The 19,483-nt window shown below is 38.3% G+C and overlaps 1 protein-coding gene across 2 annotated transcripts in view; it reads left to right on the top strand.

The window, feature by feature from the left end:
* Positions 1-19,483, top strand: part of COL19A1 (collagen type XIX alpha 1 chain) — a 373,303-nt gene that overhangs the window by 217,176 nt on the left and 136,644 nt on the right. For both annotated transcript variants that reach the window (XM_059942115.1, XM_059942114.1), the window contains one exon: positions 1,207-1,260. In XM_059942115.1, coding sequence (XP_059798098.1) covers positions 1,207-1,260 — 54 coding nt within the window. The remainder of the gene's footprint in view (positions 1-1,206; positions 1,261-19,483) is intronic.

The raw sequence follows: 19,483 nt of genomic DNA, 5'->3' as shown, positions 1-19,483 counted from the left end.
GATGAGCAAGCAAGAAGGGTGATGGAGCTGAAGGATGAAGGGAGATAATAGATGGATCCAAATCTACTGTGGAGCTACAGCAATTGGACTTGGGGACTGGATGTGAAAGAGAAGTGAGAGAGGCAGGCATGGAGGACTAGTTACAGATTCCTGGCAGGAGCCCTAGCAGGATGGTGCGTGGGTTTACGGAGTTGGGGGGTGCTGGAAGAGGACCCGGTTTTGGTGGGAGGGTCCTAGATATGGTGTCACTGTGCTAAATTCAAGTGCTGGTGAGAGAGCGGAGTGGGCGTGTCAGGCAGGCAGTTGGATGTGTGGACCTGCAACTCAGAGATAAACTGAGTTATAAATCTTGGCATCATTGGCCTGTAGAATCCAAAGCTCATGGTACATGAGACCATGGTGGGAGAGTATAGACTGGGAAGAAACGGGCCTAAACCCTCACACTGAAAGGTTGAATAGGGAAGGAGGAAGCAGCAGGGAAGACTAAGAAGCTTTCAGAGAGGTAACAACTAGCAGTCAATGCCGGAGACTTTAAAATCAGCAGTGTCATCATTTTGATTTTCATGCTGAGTGAGAATTCCTGTGTAATAGTAACTGTCTGTGAGAACCAGGAGACTGACTTTCAGATTCGTGCACCTGGGATTTCCTGGGCCTTTTGTATAATTGAAAAAAAAAAAGGTTATTTTTTCTACCACTTGACAGTGTTATGGGTAAGTATTAAATAATGTCTATGATGCTAAAAATTAAATGTTAGGAGTAGATGAATGTTGAAGCCAACGTCATAACTAGGTGTTCTCTTAGCGGATAGTCACAGAGCCACTCTCAACCAAAAATACCATTGCATTTATAGAGTTTAAATATATGAAGCAGCATTTCTTTCTGCCTGCAAATATTGTTACCATTTATTGATGGCAGTTTGATAAAACATGGTTCCAATCATATGGGAGTCGCCACTGGGGGTGAACACTGCGCCTCACACGTGGTTACGAATCACCTTTTTTTTCTTTTCTGGTGTTAACTCCAAAGATAAACCAGTCGAAGGACAGTTCATCATTATTAATGTATTAGGTAGCCTAGGCTTGGAAGAGTTCGAATCACTTTAAAAGTTTTCTATAATCAATAAAATAGGTATTAATTTTCACAACATTCTCTGCAAAGCAGGTATACTTGAAACAATCAATTAATATATGTTCTTTTTCCTCCTAGGGCTCCCTGGGGATCCAAGGCCCCCAAGGTCCACCTGGAAAAGAGGGTCAGAGGGTAAGTAAACACAGAACAACTGGCATGCATTACTAACTCAGGGGTTACTTATTTCTGAACACTTATAAAAATAAAATCAAAATACAGCAAGCAGATGGGCACGAGGAGAATATCAACTACCTGAAAGCCGAAATTTGAGATTTGAGATTTAGACAGCGCTTTTACAATCCAGAAAATTCTATATACTTTCCAGATTGGCAGCACAAATGTGGAGATGTAATTTGGGTGAAATGAATTAACCATAATTTGATCTGGAGCATGTTGGTCCTATTTTGGGGTTTTTGAGTTAAGCTCATCTTTGCAGAGTTAAGTTTGATGGGTTATATTTGTGGAGTTCTAGCCTGTTCATGAATTCTGTAAAGACTGTGGATATCAACTACATTCTTTAGCCAAATTAAATTGCTGACATCCGTAACTCTTTGTAGTTTCTTTCCTGCCTTTGAGATAAAGTATGTAGTATATGGGTACTTTGTACTTGCCGTGGGAGTATAGCAATCACCTTCCAGGGCAGTTAGGCTTACTGGCTCCCCCTAAAAGGAACCCCTGCAGTGACAGATCATTGGTCAGCTCTGCATGAACACTTTCTGCAAGGGGGCACCCCATTCTTGTCGCTAGTTGTTATTAGCTGTTTTCAAATCATGTTGAAGTCTCCAAACATTGTATGTGTGCTTTCTTATATGAAGAGTATTTTGAACTTTTGTTACCTTATGGATGAGAGTTGTGTGACTCACAGAGTGTAGATGACTTGCCTAAAGTCATAGAACTACTAAAAAGTCGAGCCAGGACTTGAATGTGGGGCTTTTGGCTTTGGATCCCATGTTCTCTTTTACTATCCCAGTCTATTGACCCCAAATCTCTTTTCAGTCATTTAAATTTATTATTCCCAGTTCTGCCCACTAGACTAGATGATGTCTAAGTTTTCTCAGTTAGAACATTTCTATGTCCAGTTTTTATTCCCAGTGGCTATTTCAGTGAACAAAAAAAGGCTTAATAAGTTTTGATGGCTAAGAAAATAAAAGGGAAAATGTTGTGAATAATAGCTAACATTTATCAGCTACCTACATGTGCTAAATGATTCATATTTCATTCATTTCTCACAATAGCTCTGTGAAGTAGGTTCTACTATAGCCCTCACAGAGAAAACTGAGTTCGAACACTTTGCTAGTAAGTGGACTATGCTGATATTTTAAAAGTATTTACAAAATAGTCACATTTGGGTTCTAGTCTCAACACCTATGTGTACAATTATAGTTTCCCCTTTTACCTTTCCAGCCCCTCTCTATCCAAGTGTTCATTAATCCACGTGATCAATGTTTTAAATAGTCTTGGGGAAACATAGACGATTACTTCCCTAGATCTGTGTTTTTGAGGCTGCCTTAAGCGTTTTCACCCACTGGAGGCAGAGGACTAGACGAAATGATCATGTGAAGTTAATTTCCAAGCTTCTTATTCTATTTTCTCACAGTAATGACCAAGATGTCTGTTGTATCTAGGACCATGTTTCTGAATTAATTTCTGTCTGCAGCATCCAGGGAACATTTTCCTTCTAGTAACTACCCCTTCCTGGAAACTGAGTGATAAATTATACTCCCTAGTTAATATCCAAAATATATAAGGAACTCATGCAACTCAATAGCAAAACAAACCAATAACCCCATTTAAAAATGGGCAAAGGAGCTGAATAGACACTTCTCAAAAGAAGACATACACATGGACAACAGGTATATGAAAAGGTAGCTAATCATCAAGGAAATGCAAATCAAAACCACAGTGAGCTATCACCTCACACCAGCTAGGATGGCTAGTATCAGAAAGACAAGAGTCACGAAGTGTTGGCCAGGGTGTGGGGAATAGGGAACCCTCGTGCACTGTTGGTGGGAATGTAAACTGGTACAGCCAGTGTGGAAAAGAGTATGGAGGTTCCTCCAAAAAAGTAAAAATAGAACTACCTTACGACCCAGCAATCCCACTTCTGGGTGTATATCTAAAGGGAGGAAATCAGTATTTCGAAGAGATATGCATACTCCCATGATATGGAAACAACCTAAAGGTCTATTGACAGATGAATGGATAAAGAAAATGTGATTACACACACACACACACACATACACACACACACACACAGTGGAATATTATTCAGCCTTAATAAAGAAGGAGATCTTGCCACTTGCGATAACATGGAGGAACCTGGAGGACTTTATGCTACACGAAAGAAGCCAGACACAGAAATACAAATACGCCTTTGCATGTGGAATCTGAGAATGTAAAATCCATAGACACAGAGAGTAGACTGGTGGTTACTGGAGGCTGGGTAGAGAAGGGGGTAAGAGAAGATGTCAGTCAAGGGATACGATTTTTAGTTATACAAGATGGATAAGTTCTGGGGACTTAATGTACAACAATGAGACTGTAGTTAATATTGTGTTGTATACTTGAAATTGGCTAAAAGGGTAGATCTTAAGTGTTTCCACCACAAAAAAAGTAACTATTTGTGAGGGGATGGATATGTTAATTAGCTTGATTGTGGTGACTTTCACAATGCGTAAGTATATCAGATCAAGTTGTATACCTTAAATATATAAAATTTTAATTGTCAACAATAACTCAGTAAAGTACAATGATAAATAGATTTTTAATTTCAACTCCAAAAATAACCCTAGGTGGTTTGAGATGGAAGTTATGGAGTCAGGTGGGTGAAGCTAGGCAGTATGTCTGAATTCTTCCCCCTGTGGCAGAGCTTTTTTTTTTTTTTTTAATTTTGTGTGGTAAGAACTTTTAACATGAGATCATCTCCCTTAAGAAATTTTAAGCATACAAGGAACTTGTACTTCTGACTTGTACTGACATGTGGTCAATTCAAGGTGCCTCCTCCTTTATTTTAATGAAAACTTCTTCCCAGTCAGGTCTTCATCCATCCTGCGATTGTGCAGTTGCCTTTCTTTATCACAGAGTAGGAATTGACCCTTGTGATAGTTAAATTTCATCTTCTGGATTTTAGTTTCTAATACCATTCTATTGTGTTTTTTTCCAGTGAAATAGCTCCCAGATTTACATCACCTTAAATTTTGATAAGCCTACCCGCTGAGTCTTCATTCATATCACTAATAAATACTGAGCAGAACAGGGCCTGAAAACTCTGAGTAACACCAGCAAAGCTGCCATCTTGTCTACCATTGATATTCATGTGACATGATATAAGTCATGTACAAATACATTCGAACTCTCCCTCCTTCCAACCCACATTTCTTAATTTGGCTTGTAAGATAATTATGAGAGTCTTTGTCAGACTAGATGAAATGAAGAATATTCAGATGAGGCGCTTTGAAAATAGTAATGCTTCAAATTGAAATTGTACCCTAGCGAAGCTTACATTTCAGAAGAAGGTGAATTAAAGAATAAATTAAACTTATGTAGTCTTCATGATAATTTTGGAGGAACGTATTCAAATTGTAAAGTTCAACCGCTATATTATGCAAATTTACTCCATTTATAAATATGTATAGTTCAGATAATTTTATATTACTTTTATTCTAACTTATCAACGAGTAACAGTGTCAGAAACTAAGGAATGTAATAGAATTTTGTAGATAATGTTAGGCAAGGTTTATCATTATTACTACTGCTCTTTCACAAATGCCATATTTATAGAGGAGAGCATTTAGATCAGGTATTATTGATGTTATACACATTTACAAATGATTATTTCCAAATGTACTCAGAGATTTATTCTGCTTTTTCAGTTACTTAAAAGTGAAGCAGATTAAAGAAAAAAGCATTCTTACATATTTACATTTAGACCCATCTTAGTGCCACCATTTCTTCTCTGCTCAAGAGTTAGGCAGCACTCAGCTCTTTTGGACATGCAAATGTACATGTATATGCATGTGTGTGTGTGCATACACACAGACAGACACACACACACTGAAAGCTAAGACCTGTAACTTTTCATTTCACTGAACTTTGCAATAGAAAACAACAGAAAAATCTAGGAATTTAAAATTCTTTTCTATTGACCCATTGTCAAGAAAACTCATATTTTGATTACATGTGTTTGATCAGGAATGAATTGACTATCACTAAGTTTATTGAAATGAAATATAAAATATGTGCAAGTTTATGCACCTTACTCCTAGGCATAATGTCTTTAAGGAAAGTAGAAGAAATAATTGATTTGTTGGTTTTCCTCAATGATTAAATAGAGGCTAGCCTGTATTCTACTAATATCTCTCAATTACAGTGAGTTTCAAACATAATTGTCACATGTAAGCATACCAAACATTATAGAAAATGTTAATAATACTACTAATAATACCACTGTTCTTGTATTAAGGCTTAAATAAATATAAATATAAAAAATTTTTCTCTTTAACCCTTTGTGTAGAGTTTTCTATAAGCACAATAAGAACATTATTTTTTCCCAAGTACCACACCAAAATTCTGTTTGAAATTTTCATTAGTTGACTTTATTCTCTTTATTGTCTTGTAAGCTACTAAATTTTAGATAAGTGTTCACTTAATAAAACATAGTAGTAGTATGCTTCTTGTACTTAAAAGCTGCTGTTAGCCATAACAATGTTTTGTGGTGATATATATCTCAGATTTGTGGCCTTTTTTTTTTCTTAACCTCCTTATTTCTTATTTGAATCTCTTATATGCCATTGTTTTTTCCATTTGTTATCTTTTGGAAGTCCTACAAGTGAAACATTTGTCTGGCATATTTTGGGATCTCACATCCTTTATAGATTAACACAATTTTAAAAATTCAGCTAATGTTGAATATTGACCATGAGCTGCAGGTGAGAGTGTGTCAGGGAGCAGTAAGGGAAAGCAGCATGGGGACCACCTGCCTGGACACCAAGAGGATGTCCAGCCCATGATGGCAGAGGAGGACCAGGAGGGGGACCGGTATACTGCAGGGCCAGGAAGTCAACAGAAGAGCGTTTCAAGATGCATGGAGGGTTCAACAGCATTAAAATTTGGAACAAATTTGGAGGAGAGATACTGGATAAAAGGAGAGGTGGCTGGAATTGGTACCAGCTGAGAGAGAAGTTTTAGTTGAATAAATAAATGGGAGAGCATTAGAAACAAAAATTGCAAGAAAAGATGTGAGGGAATTAGGGGGTGAATTGTGAGGAAGGAGAGGCAGCAATGGGGAATCTGGGAGAAAGAGAAGGATGGGAATTGGATGTGAGCCCAAGAAGGTGTCTTAATGAAAAGTGGAGTATTTCAGACGGTTGACCATGTTCGTGGAAGTTTACATGAAACATCTCAAAAGAACTGGCATTTATAAAAATCCCCTCGAAGATGTAGATTCCTTATAGGATTTCCTAATATCCCTAATACCCAAAACATAAAAAATAAGTATCATTTTAATGTAACCTTGGATTTCTCCTTTATAGTCACATTAAAGTGCATGTCTGAACAATCTCAGGGCCTTTTGTTAAAGTCCCTCTGGGTCTCTGAAAGAATATTTATTGGTGAATCAGCTAGTGACTGCCCCGAACAGAAGTTTGTTCGGCTGGACCAAGATGACACCACACTCTTGCATTCTTTGTTGCTGGACCCTAATTTTGATCCTGAATAGAAATTTTATGTTTTAAATGCCTTACAAGCCACCCCGTGTCTTTTATTTTAATTAATTTTTATTGGAGTATAGTTGCTTTACAATGTTGTGTTAGTTTCTACTGTACAGCAAAATGAATCAGCTATACATATACATATATCCCCTCCTTTTTGGATTTCCTTCCCATTTAGGTCACCACAGTGCATTAAGTAGAGTTCCCTGTGCTATACAGTATGTTATCATTAGTTATCTATTTTATACATAGTATCAATAGCGTATATGTGTCAATCCCGATCTCCCAATTCCTCCCACCTCCCCCTTGGTATCCGTACATTTTTTCTCTATGTCTGTGTCTTTTATTTCTGCTTTGCAAATAAGTTCATGTATACCATTTTTCTAGATACCACATGTATGCCTTTAAATACAATACTTGTCTTTCTCTTTCTGACTTACTTCACTCTGTATGACACTCTCTAGGTCCATTCACGTCTCTACAAATGACGCAATTTCATTCCTTTTAATGGTTGAGTAATATTCCATTGTATATATGTGCCACATCTTCTTTATCCATTCCTCTGTTGATGAATATTTAGGTTGCTTCCATGTACTGGCTATTGTAAATAGTGCTGCTATGTCAGTTTAGCTTCTCTGCCTGTGCTTGTCCTTTTTTTTTTCATTTTTATTCCTTCCAAGCAGCCATCCATTTAATTGCCTCCTTTGAACATTTTTGAGCAGATTCTACTTTTTTTACTCTCCCTTGAAGTGCTTGCTCCAAGCAACCCTGAAGCCTGTGTCTGGGGTCAGGGTTCCTTGTGTCCTAAACAGCATGGAGAACTCACCCTACTTAGGGTGTGTCCCATCAGGGTGTGTCCTTCACACCAGCCCAGACTTGATGGCAAAGGAACTGAGTCATATTTCCTTCATGAGGGGGGAGTCTAATGGTCAGTCCTGCAAAGGCACAGAGGACAGGGCAGGCCATGTGTCTGCTGGCTTCTCAGTCTGTAAGCAACATAGGGGATAATATGGGGGCAATTCAGATCACCTGGATTTAAACCCCAGCCTCACCACCTCTTAGCTTTGTGATCTTGGGCAAGTTCCTCAGCCTCTCTGCCCCTCAGTTTCCTCACTTAGAAGATGGAGATTCTAATAACCCCTACTTACCTGGCAGAGTTGTTGTAAGGAGCGTGCCAGGTAGGGGTTAGCTGTTGTCATGATTCTCACCTGCAGCCTGCTGATCTGAAGCTGTGTGCAGACAGGAAAGTAAGTATGTGAACTCAGAGTATTAGAACTTGATTAAAGAGAATGTCTAATTGGTCAAGAAAAAGTACTGAAAGTAAAATGACTGCTTTAACTACCACTCCGTTGAACTCATTTTATTTAACTGTTACTTGAATTCTTACTTTATCTGGATGTCCATGCTCATATTCTAATGCCCCAGAAGCTTTATGAAGCCCAATGTTTATCCAGTTTCACAATAAACTTAAGTATATTAACAAGTTTGGAAATGTTGAGTAGATTAAGTCGTTTTCCTTGAAGAAGCAGAGATGAATGTCCTCATTGTGGAGTACCTAAGACCTTAATGTTTGTTTTGTGAACAAATTTGTGCTGATCATGTATAAATTCACTAAGGCATTCATGGAAAAACAACTTGTTCTTCTTTTGGCTTGTTTGTTTCTGAGCTGGTTTATATGCATTACCTAAGGCAACACAAGTAACATAAATTATGTTCTCATAATTAGTGAGTTACATCCATCTCCTTAGGAAAAAGGACGTCAAAATCACTGCTTCTGTGAAATCAACGCACACCACAGGACTCATCCAAGTAAAATTTTCCTTAACCTGAATTGTTTTTATGGGGCTTGACGTATTTTTCAAGTGAAATTATGCCATTATGGCCTCACCGTGACCAGTGGCAGCTTAAATAGAACACACACAAAGCCAGTAAAGCAGGTCAGAACTGCCTCGCAGTGTGGTAAAAACAAGCATCTCTTCTTACTTGGAGGGTGCTGACTTCAGAGCTGTAGAATGACCTCAGAGTTTCAATGAAGTGAGTTCAGGGTCTGGTAGAAACCACTATGATTTTCTGTAGTTGTAATTCCACTATTTTACATGTGCTTGAACATGGGAGAGGAGACTTATAAAGAATGGATAATGATGAACTTTCAGTTTCAGGAAGTAATTTGGTTAGTTGCACATTAAGGTGAGAGGAGAATATAAGATTGTCTTCTTATCTTTATGTGTTGAAACCAACAGTGCCCTTTAGAATGCATAGTGAGTGTATCCATAATTCTGCTCAGTCCCCAAATCAATGCCTGGTATCCTTGTACCAAGGATTAGTATTGCTAAGAGAAAAAAGTCAACACATTATTTTAAATAATAGTTTTAACCCTGGTCCCATGTAGAACATAAATATGGAGGGAAAACATCTTTTTTGCTTGGGCTCCATGTATAAATATGTAAACACACATGTTGTAAATAGCAACTTAGAGGTTTTGCGTTCTGTAACTAGTGGTTTGTGTTTATTGCATGTCTTAAACTCCCTGGCATTCAGATGACATCTTTTTCCACTTACTTCCTGTGATATTTCCTGAGGATTTCTTCTTAAGGATTAGAGAGTTTCGGAGAGATACCATCCATCTTTGACGCCATCTGCCATTTAGATGGGAAACTGGGAAAGTGTGTACCCTGTTCAGGTCCAGAGAGCTATGCTGCTTTCCCCCAGCGCCTTTCGTGAATGTGCAAAACCAACATGAGACTCAGAGGACAGAAATCATCAAATCTCCATACCTGACTCCTGTATGCAGAGTACTTTACCTGACTTTGGGGAACTGTTACTATTTTTTCAGTACCTGATATTGCCAGCTTTGCCTTTATTTGGCTTTCTTTCTAGAAACTCACTTATCATTTAGGATTATCTAGTTATCCACAGTTTATCTATAAGACTATTAAAAATAACACTTATAAAAGGTCAATATTACATAATTGAGAAAACACTGAGTTAAATTAACCACTTAGTGAGAAAAGTATACTGTGGTATAATTTCTATGATATAATAATATGTTAGTTTTTTTTTTATTGAAGTGTAGTTGATTTACAATATTATATCAGTTTCAGGTGTACGATATAGTGATTTGATATTTTTATAGATTGTACTCCATTTAAGTTATTACAAAATATGGCTATATTCCCCTGTGCTATACAACATATCCTTGTTGCTTATTATTTTATACATTATAGTTTGTATGTCTTAATCCCCTACCCCAATCTTGTGGTGCCTCCATCCCTCTCCCCACTGGTAACCACTAGTTTGTTCTCTATACCTGTGAGTCTATTTCTGTTTTGTTATATTCGTTCGTTTGTTTTATTTTTTAGATTCCACATATGAGTGGTAACATACAATATTTGTCTTTTTCTGTCCGATTTATTTCACTAAGCATAATAATCTCTAGGCCCATCTATGTTGCTGCAAATGGCAGAATTTCATTCATTTTTATTCCTCGGTAATTCCAATGTATATATATACCACACCTTCTTTATCTATTCATCTGTTGATGGACACTTAGGTTGCTTCCATATCTCGATTATTGTAGATAATGCTGCTATGAACATTGGGGTGCATGTATCTCTTCAAATTAGTGTTTTCATCTTCTTTGGATGTATACCCAGGAATGGAATTGTAGGATCACATGGTAGTTCTATTTTTGGTTTTTTGAGGAACCTCCATACTGTTTTCCACAGTGGCTGCACCAATCTACATTTCCACCAACAGTGTACAAGGGCTCCCTTTTCTCCACATCCTCACCAACATTTATTATTTGTGATCTTTTAGATGATAGCTATTCTCACAGGTGTGAGGTGATATTTATTTGATTTGCATTTCTCCAATGACTATAATGTTGAGCATCTTTTCATGTGCCTGTTGGCCATCCATATGCCTTGTTTAGAAAAATATCTATTCAGGTCTTCTGCCCATTTTTTAATTGAGTTGTTTGGATTTTTTTGATATTTAGTTGTATGAGCTGTATTTATATTTTGGATATTAACCCCTTACCAGTCATATCATTTGCAAATATTTTCTCCCATTCAGTAGGTTGTCTTTTTGTTTTGTCGATGGTTTTATTTGATGTGCAAAAGCTTTTAAGTTTAATTAGGTCCAATTTGTTTATTTTTGCTTTTGTTTCCTTTGCCTTAGGAGATAGATCCAAAAAATATTGCTATAATTTATGTCAAAAGAGTATTCTGCTGTTCTCTTCCAGAAGTTTTATGGTCTCCAGGCTTACATTTAGGTCTTTAATAACATTTTGAGCTTAATTTTGTGTATGGTATGAGAAAATGTTCTGATGTCATTCTTTTACATGTAGCTGTCCAGTTTTCCCAGCAACACTTATTGGAAAGACAGTCTTTTATCCATTGCATAGTCTTGCCTCCATTGTCATTGATTAATTGACCATAAGTGTGTGGGGTTTATTTCTGGGCTCTCTATTCTGTTCCATTGATCTATGTGTTTGTTTTTGTGCCAGTACCATACTGTTTTGATGACTGTAGCTTTATAGTAGAGTGTGAAGTCAGGGAGTGTGGTACCTCCAGCTTTGTTCTTTTTCCTCAAAATTGCTTTGTCAATTAGGGGTCTTTTGTGGGTCCATATAAAGTTTAGGATTATTTGTTCTAATTCTGTGAAAAATGTCACATTTTTGATATTTTGATAGGGATCACATTAAATCTGTAGATTGTTTTGGGTAGTATGGACATCTAAACAATATTAATTCTTCCAGTTAAAGAACATGGAATATCTTTCCATTTCTTGGTACCTTTTCCTGCATCTATTGAAACCAACATGTGATTTTTATTCTTCAATTTGTTAATGTGGTGTATCACATTGATTTGTGGGTATTGAACTATCCTTGCTCCCTTAGAATAAATCACACTTGAGCATAGTGTGTATAGTATTCATAGTGATTCTTTTTATATATTGTGGAATTGGTTTGCTAATATTTTGTTCAGATTTTTGCATCTATAGTCATCACAGATATTGGCACGTTATTTTCTTTTTTTGTAGTGTCTTTGTCTGGTTTTGATATTAGAGTAATGGTGGGCTCATAGAATGAATCTGGGAGTGTTCCCTCCTCTTCAGTTTTTTGCAATAGTTGGAGAAAGGTAGGTATTAGCTCTTCTTTGTATGTTTGGTAGAATTCCCATGTGAAGCCATCCAGTCCTGGACTTCTGTTTGCTGGGAGATTTTTTTATTACAAATTCAATCTCACTACTAGTGATCAGTCTGTTCACATTGTCTATTTCTTCCTTATTCAGTCTTTGAAGGTTATATGTTTCTAGAAATTTGTCCATTTCTTCTAGGTTGACCAGTTTGTTGGCACATAACTGTTTGTAGTATTCTCAAGATGTTTTGTGTCTCTATGATATCAGTTGTTATTTCTCTTCTTTTATTTCTTATTTCATTTATTTGAGTCTTCTCTCTTTCTTTTTGATGAACCTTGTTAAAGTTTTATTAATTTTGCTTATTTTAAAAGAAAAAAAACAGCTCTTGGTTTTTGGTTTTGGTTCTTGGAAATAGATCTTTTCTATTGATTGTTGGTCTCTATTTTATTTATTTCCTATTTGATCTTTATTATTTCCATCCTTCTTCTGAGTTTGGGAAGAAGTTTGTTCTTCTTTTTCTAATTCCTTTAGATGGTGGATTAGGTTGTTTATTTGAGGCTTTTCTTATTTCTTGAGGTAGGCCTGTATTTCATCCCATAGATTTTGGAGTGTTGTGTTTCCATTTTCATTTGCCTTGAGGTATTTTCTGATTTCCTTTTTGATTTCTTCATTGACCCACTGGTTTTTCTTAGTAGCATGTTGTTTAGTCTCCACTTGTTTGTGCTTCTCCAATTTTTCTTCCTGTAATTGATTTCTAGTTTCATACCATTGTGGTCACAAAAATATGCTTGTCATAATTTCTGTCCTTTAAATGTATTTAGATTTGTTTTGTAGCCTAGCATGTGATCTATCCTAGAGAAGTTTCATGTGCACTTGAGAAGAATGTGTACTCTTCTGCTTTTGGACGGGATGTCCTCTAGATATCTATAAATCCATTTGGTCTGTTGTGGACCATGGCTGCCTTATTGACTTTCTATCTGGATGATCTGTCCATTGATATAAGTAGGGTATTAAAGTCCTCTACTATTATTGTATTTTTGTCAATGTCTCCCTTTATGTCAGTTAATATTTGCTGTATATATTTAAGTGCTCCTGTTTTGGTTGCCTATACATTAACAAGTGTGATATCCTCTTCTTGTATTGGTCCCTTTATCATTATATAATATCCTTATTGTCTTTTGTTATAGACTTTGCTTTAAAGTCTATTTTATCTGATATGAGTATTGCTATCCTCACTTTCTTGTCATTTCCATTTTCATGAAATATCTTTTTCCATCACCTCATTTTCAATCTGTATGTTTTTAGCTCTGAAGTAAGTCTCTTGTAAGCACCATATAGATGGGTCTTGTTTTTCATCTAACCAGCCACCCTATGACTTTACTGGATCATTTAGTGCATTGACATTTAAAGTGCCTATTGATAGGTATGTACTTATTGCCATTATGTTATTTGTTTTCTCGTTGTTTTTGTAGTTCTCTCTGTTCTTTTCTTCTTCTTTTAGTTTTTTCTCTTGTGGTTTGATAATTTTCTTTAGTGGTATGCTTGTGTTCCTTTCTTTCTAGTTTTTGTGTATCTATTGTAGGTCCCTTTTTTTGTTTGTTTGTTTCATGGGATTTTTAAACCTCAGTCTTTCCCTGGAGGAAAAGGGAGAGTAGGGATGGTCCTTCCCAAAGTTCAGTTGCTGTAGGCAGCGCCTTTCAGTGTTTTCCCCAGGGATTCCTCACCCCGGGTCTTCCCTGGAGGGTTGGAGGGCAAGGAGGGCAGAGAGGATGCTCCCTTGACTTAGCTGTGGGCAGCGCCTCCTAGCTGGTTTCAAAGGATTTCTCACCCAGGGTAGAGATGATGATGGTTTCCCTTGCACCTTCCTCCCCATCCTGGTCCTCATTAGGATATGAGGGTGGGAAAGCGGGTGCTCTGGGGATCTGGGGTTTGCCTCCCCAGAGTTGCGGTGGGTACAGACAAAGAGATGGTGGCAGGTGGGGGGCTTGGGCCTGGCACAGGACGCAGGGTGCAGGCTGCAGGGCTCAGAGCATGGGTCTGTTGTAGGTTCTTTTTTTTTTTAATTATAAGCTTTTTCCTTTATTAATTTATATATCAACATTATTTAACATATGCCACAACATACCCAGTGTTAACACACTTGCAAAATGGACTTTTGGAGGCATGAAAAAAATTTAATGATAAAACTGTAGACACACTTCTGATTCTGACAGTTTGCATGCATATACTTGTGCAATAAACTGCTAAAGGTTCGTTTTACAAAAATTACCCTAATTACTATTTCAAGTATTTTTAAATATTGCCTATACTATATAATTCCATAGAATATATTGAAATTATATGTTGTAGGTTCTTGATTTGTGGTCACCATGTGGTTCACATATGTTGACCTATAACTGTATCTCCTTATTTTAAACTGATAAACATTTAAGTTTAAACACATTCTAATGACATTTTTTACTCCTCTTTCCCATGTTTTGTGTTTTTTATGTCATATTTTACATCTTAATGTCTATCCCTTAAATGTTTGTTAGCTACAGTTGATTTTACAATTTTTGTCTTTTAATCTTCATACTTGTTTATTTAAGTGGTTGATCCATAGCCTTTACCATATATTTGTCTTTACTAGTGAGATTTTTCCTTTCTTCTAAATTCTCACTTTTTGTTGTAGTCTTTTCTTTTCCACTTAGAGCAGACCCTTTAACATTTCTTATAGGGTCAGTTTAGTATTGATGAACTTTTTTAGATTTTTTGCTCGTCTGAGAAGTTCTTTATCTCTCATTTAATTCTGAATAATAACCTTGCTGGGTAGGGTATCCTAGTTTGTAGGTTTTTCTGTTTCAGAACTTTAAGTATATCATGAAACTCCCTTCTTGTCTGAAAAGTTTCTGCAGAAAAATCAACTGATAGCCTTATGGTTGTTCCCTGTGACTCTTTGTTTCTTTCTTGTTGCCTTTAAAATTCTCTTTATCTTTAACTTTTGCCATTTTAATTGTATACCTTGGTGTGGGTCTCTGGATTCATCTTGTTAGGGCCTCTCTGTGCTTCCTGTGCCTAAAAATCTCTTTTCCTTCTTCAGCTTTGGGAAGTTTTCAGCTATCATGTCAGCAAATATATATATATATATTTTTTTTTTTTTTTAGAAATTCACGTTCTTTCATTTTATTTATTTATGACTGTGTTGAGTCTTCGTTTCTGTGCGAGGGCTTTCTCCAGTTGCGGCAAGTGGGGACCACTCTTCATCGCGGTGCGCGGGCCTCTCACCATCGCGGCCTCTCTTGTTGCGGAGCACAGGCTCCAGACGCACAGGCTCAGTAGTTGTGGCTCACGGGCCCAGTTGCTCTGTGGCATGTGGGATCTTCCCAGACCAGGGCTCGAACCCGTGTCCCCTGCATTGGCAGGCAGACTCTCAACCACTGCGCCACCAGGGAAGCCCCAGCAAATATATTTTTGACCCCCTTTTCTCTCTCTCTTCTTCTGGGACCCCTATAATGTGAATGTTAGTATGCTTGATATTGTCCCATAGCTCTCTTAAACTGTTCTTTTTAAAATTCGTGTTTCTTTTTGCTCTTCTATTTGGGTGATGTTCATTATTCTGTCTTCTAGATCACTTACGTGCTCTTCCACATCACCTAATCTGCTATTCATTCCTTCTAGTGTGTTTTTCATTTCAGTTATTGAATTATTTGCTTCTGTCTGATTCTTTATTATATTTTCTAGTTCCTTGTTAAAATTTTAACTGTGTTCACCCCTTATTTTCTCTAATTCAGTTAGCATTTTTACTACTAATTCTTTTAATTCTTTATCTGGTAAGTTTTTTATTTCTGTTTCATTATTTCTTTTTTTTAGGGGTCTTCTCTTCCTCGTTCAATTGAGACAAATTCCTCTATCTTCTCATTTTGCTTAACTTTGTCTGTCTCTATGAAATTAGATGAAACAGTTACCTATGGTGGTCTTGAAGGGATGCCCTTATGTGAGAGTGTCCCTATACAATCTGCATGTACTTTGTGGCTTTGGTGGGATTGCTGGATTGATGTGAACAGAAGTCACATCTTTCCTGAGGGTGTGCTGACAGCCATCAGATTGGTAGGAGGAGGCACTAGAGCTGGAGGGGCTGGAGCCAGAACCAGGTTTGAGCCTGTGCTTCCACTCTGCTCAGTGGCCATCGCTGCCCTACAGGGGTGGGTCAGGTCTCAAGTTGCTGGAGCAGAAGCCCTGAGGTTTGGGTCTGAGTTGGCTCTGTTCCCTTCAAGTGTGTGCTCTCCTGCCCCAGCACTGGCATCCCCACCCCAGAGGGGAGCTGTGTTGGAGCAAGAGGGCCTGGGGTGGGCACTCAGCATGGGTCGTGGTGGGGTCTTTGGTGGTCCCCCCGTGGTCAGAGACCCAGACTACTTCTGATGCCCTGCTGGTGCAGGTGCTTGATGATGGTGGCCTCTGTCCCACTCAGAGGTCGCTTCGGGTCTGAGCCACTTCTGTGCCTCACAGCCAAGCCCTCACACTGGTGTGGATCTGTGTCATGAAGCACGTGGGGCTGGAGCTTTCACTTGGCTCTGTCTTGGCATGCAAGCTGGGGCAGTCATGGGAAACTGGGCAGCCACCCATGCGTTTTCAATTCACCCTCTGCACCCTGCTTCGGGAGCAAGCAGGCATGTATGCACTCCTCCTGAGCAGAGTCCGGGCTTCCCACTGCCCTCCAGCCAGCCAAGGGGACTTGTCTCCCCTTCGTGGGATACCAAGACCGGGGCAGTCGGTCTACAGCTCTCACCACTCACTCCCCAGGGAGGGTCTCCAGCTGTGTAATCCCCGTCCTCTTCTGTGTCACCCCTCCGGGCACAGATCCCAACCTGATCACTTCTCTTCCATTCCTGACCAATTCTGTGTGGCTCTTTCTCACAGCCTTGGTTGTACAGGAGTCTTTCTGCCAGTTTCCAGTTAGTTTTCAGTGAGAATTATTCCACATGTAGATGTATTTTTGATGTGTCTGTCGGGGGAGGTGAGTTCTATGTCTTCCTACTCTGCCATCTTGATCTCCTCCCCAGTGACAGTTTATTTTGCATTCTTACTCTCGTCATATGAGGTACCATTTCTACTAGGAATGTAAAGCTTTCAAACATTGTAAGTATCTGTGATATTATGTATCACATATATGAATCACGCACATTTGTCATCCGACTTTATTCAGTTCTTTTCTTATGTGCTCTGGGTGCTATATGTTGTATATGTGTATAAATAAGTAAATATAAAGTCATTTATGTCTTCCATCACATTAGTCCCTATTTCAGAGATTAGGTGAGAAATCAGCATAGAATGTAAAAATTGCGTAGTCCTCGTCCCTTTGTCATGTGATACATTTCTCGGAGCAATAGTATATCATTCAATACTTTGCATATTAACTTCTTGTGCTTGTCGTAACTGATGAGGCCCCCAACAGCATGTGATTTCTTATTAAGCACGTGACTTCACCATCAACTCCTTCACATAATAAGGTATGACTTAACATTTGTGAGATTTCTTAATAACATTTTGGAGTTCTTGTCCGTTAGATGTTCTTCAAGATATAGAATCAGAATTTCAGAGAACTTTGAGAAAGATTTTAAGGAATGACATTGGCCTGTTTTATCTGAAAATTTGTACTTCACCGTTTTCTCCTAGTATCCTGCCACCCAGGTACTCCTGCCCACTCTAGCTGGGTGTCTCCAAAACTGCCTCAAATAGAGTTGCTGCAGCAATGGAGTAGGCAGGAAGAAGGAAAAGAGGCTAATATATATTAATGTCAAGCAGATGTCTCCAAGGGAATAGTTGTGTGGCCAGGAAAAGAATCCCCCACTTTTGCCTCGTACTAGGACTGGTAGGAAAGATAAATCAGCGGAACAAGCTGTTGGGAGACAACTTGTAGCTCAGTCTAATTAGAATCAGGTAAAAAAGAGACACAGTAGAGACGTAACCCTGTCTTAGTGAGACCAGGCCACCCCTTAGATAAAGTTAAATATCAAAAAAAAAAAAAAAAAAAAGTTAAATATCACAGCTGGTTAATGACAGTGAGCCTGTGGTCCACTGTGGTGAACTTCACTCTAATTAGGGAGTCCCTGCAGTGCCCTTGAAGCAGAAGACACAAGTGCCCTGGGGAGCCTGCAGCAAGAACGAGATTGTAAGCAGTGGTTTTGTTCCAGTAATACATACATAGATCATTAAACCACAGCGAGCTGAGGTTCTTATTCGTTTAAATGAAGGGTCAAATGACACTATTTGTATTATAGCAACATGGCTTTATAAGCTACCTCTGTTATTTGGATTAGTAAAGAGGAAATGTTTTATATGTTCCAAATAGGATCCTGCTCTAAAAGGCTTATTTATTTATGCGATTACACCCAAGAGCTGGTCTCTGCTGTGGAAGAAGATCACCATCTCATGGGGACTTCTCCAAACTGTGGAGGCACTCAGAAACTGAGTTCCAGAGAGACTGGGAGCCACTTCAGATGAATGGGTCTGGGGAGCGGGCCCATTTCAGGGACATCAAATTGTCACATTTTAGAGCTGAAAGGAGGCCGTTGTGATATTCCAGTCCACCAATTAAGGAAACTGAGGGTCAGAAATATTTAGCAGTTCTCCAAGTCTGGAGGGCTATTAACCTCTTTAACTATTCTGTGTAAGAAGCGCCCACTGTCTGTTTGGTGGCCTCATGCCAAAATCCAGATTTGCATGTTGAGAATTTAACCAAAGCCACTTTATTTCTCTAATTAAGACCACACGTAATGAGGGACAAATGTAGATAGATATAGTTGGTCCTTTCGTGGTCTCCACACGTTGTAAAACCTGCACATTCTGCCCCTGAGTCCTGCTTATCTTGCAGCAGGAATTGGGAACCTGCACTGCCTGGTCAGTGAAGTCAGAGCTGCTCTTTTCCAGCTGTAGGGTCAGATTAATTTGTGACTGCAGGCAAATCACTCAAGATTCTAATCTGTTTCATCACAATTTAGCCCTCAGTTATATTATAGGATTAAGCCAGAAGCACTTTGAATGGACTCTGGCGACCAGTGTTCTCTGAAAGAGTCTTATAAGTATTACCTGCTCAGCCACAGAAACACTCAAAGAGAATGGAAAAGGAGGAGGCTCTTTCTGCCAGGGTGGCGACATGCTAATGCTCCCGCATCGGTATCTTTCTTCAGAACGTCACACTGAACCCCTTAGCAGCTATTTGGTACGTTTACCGTTGGAAATGTCAAGTACAAAGTAAATTATCCATTTGAGACACAGTGAATATATATGTGGGTGGCGGCCAAAACCAAGAATTAATCACAAGTTATTAATCAATTTGGGAAATACAAACTTACGCGTTTTCAAAAATGCAAAACATTTGGAACATGAAACATTTTTATGGCCTAATGACTTGAAAGTCAGCAAATTATGTTCCTAATAAATAATACAAGACCTCATCTTTGTAAAATTCCATAGTATTTTCAGTTACCTTAGATGATAGTACGGAATTCTCAAAGTAAGTTTAACTTT

The sequence above is a fragment of the Balaenoptera ricei genome, chromosome 12, assembly GCF_028023285.1.
Source record: "Balaenoptera ricei isolate mBalRic1 chromosome 12, mBalRic1.hap2, whole genome shotgun sequence".
NCBI classification, from domain to species: Eukaryota; Metazoa; Chordata; class Mammalia; order Artiodactyla; family Balaenopteridae; genus Balaenoptera; species Balaenoptera ricei.
The sequence above is the reverse complement of the archived record's forward strand: the minus strand, read 5'-3'. Positions and strand labels throughout refer to the sequence as shown.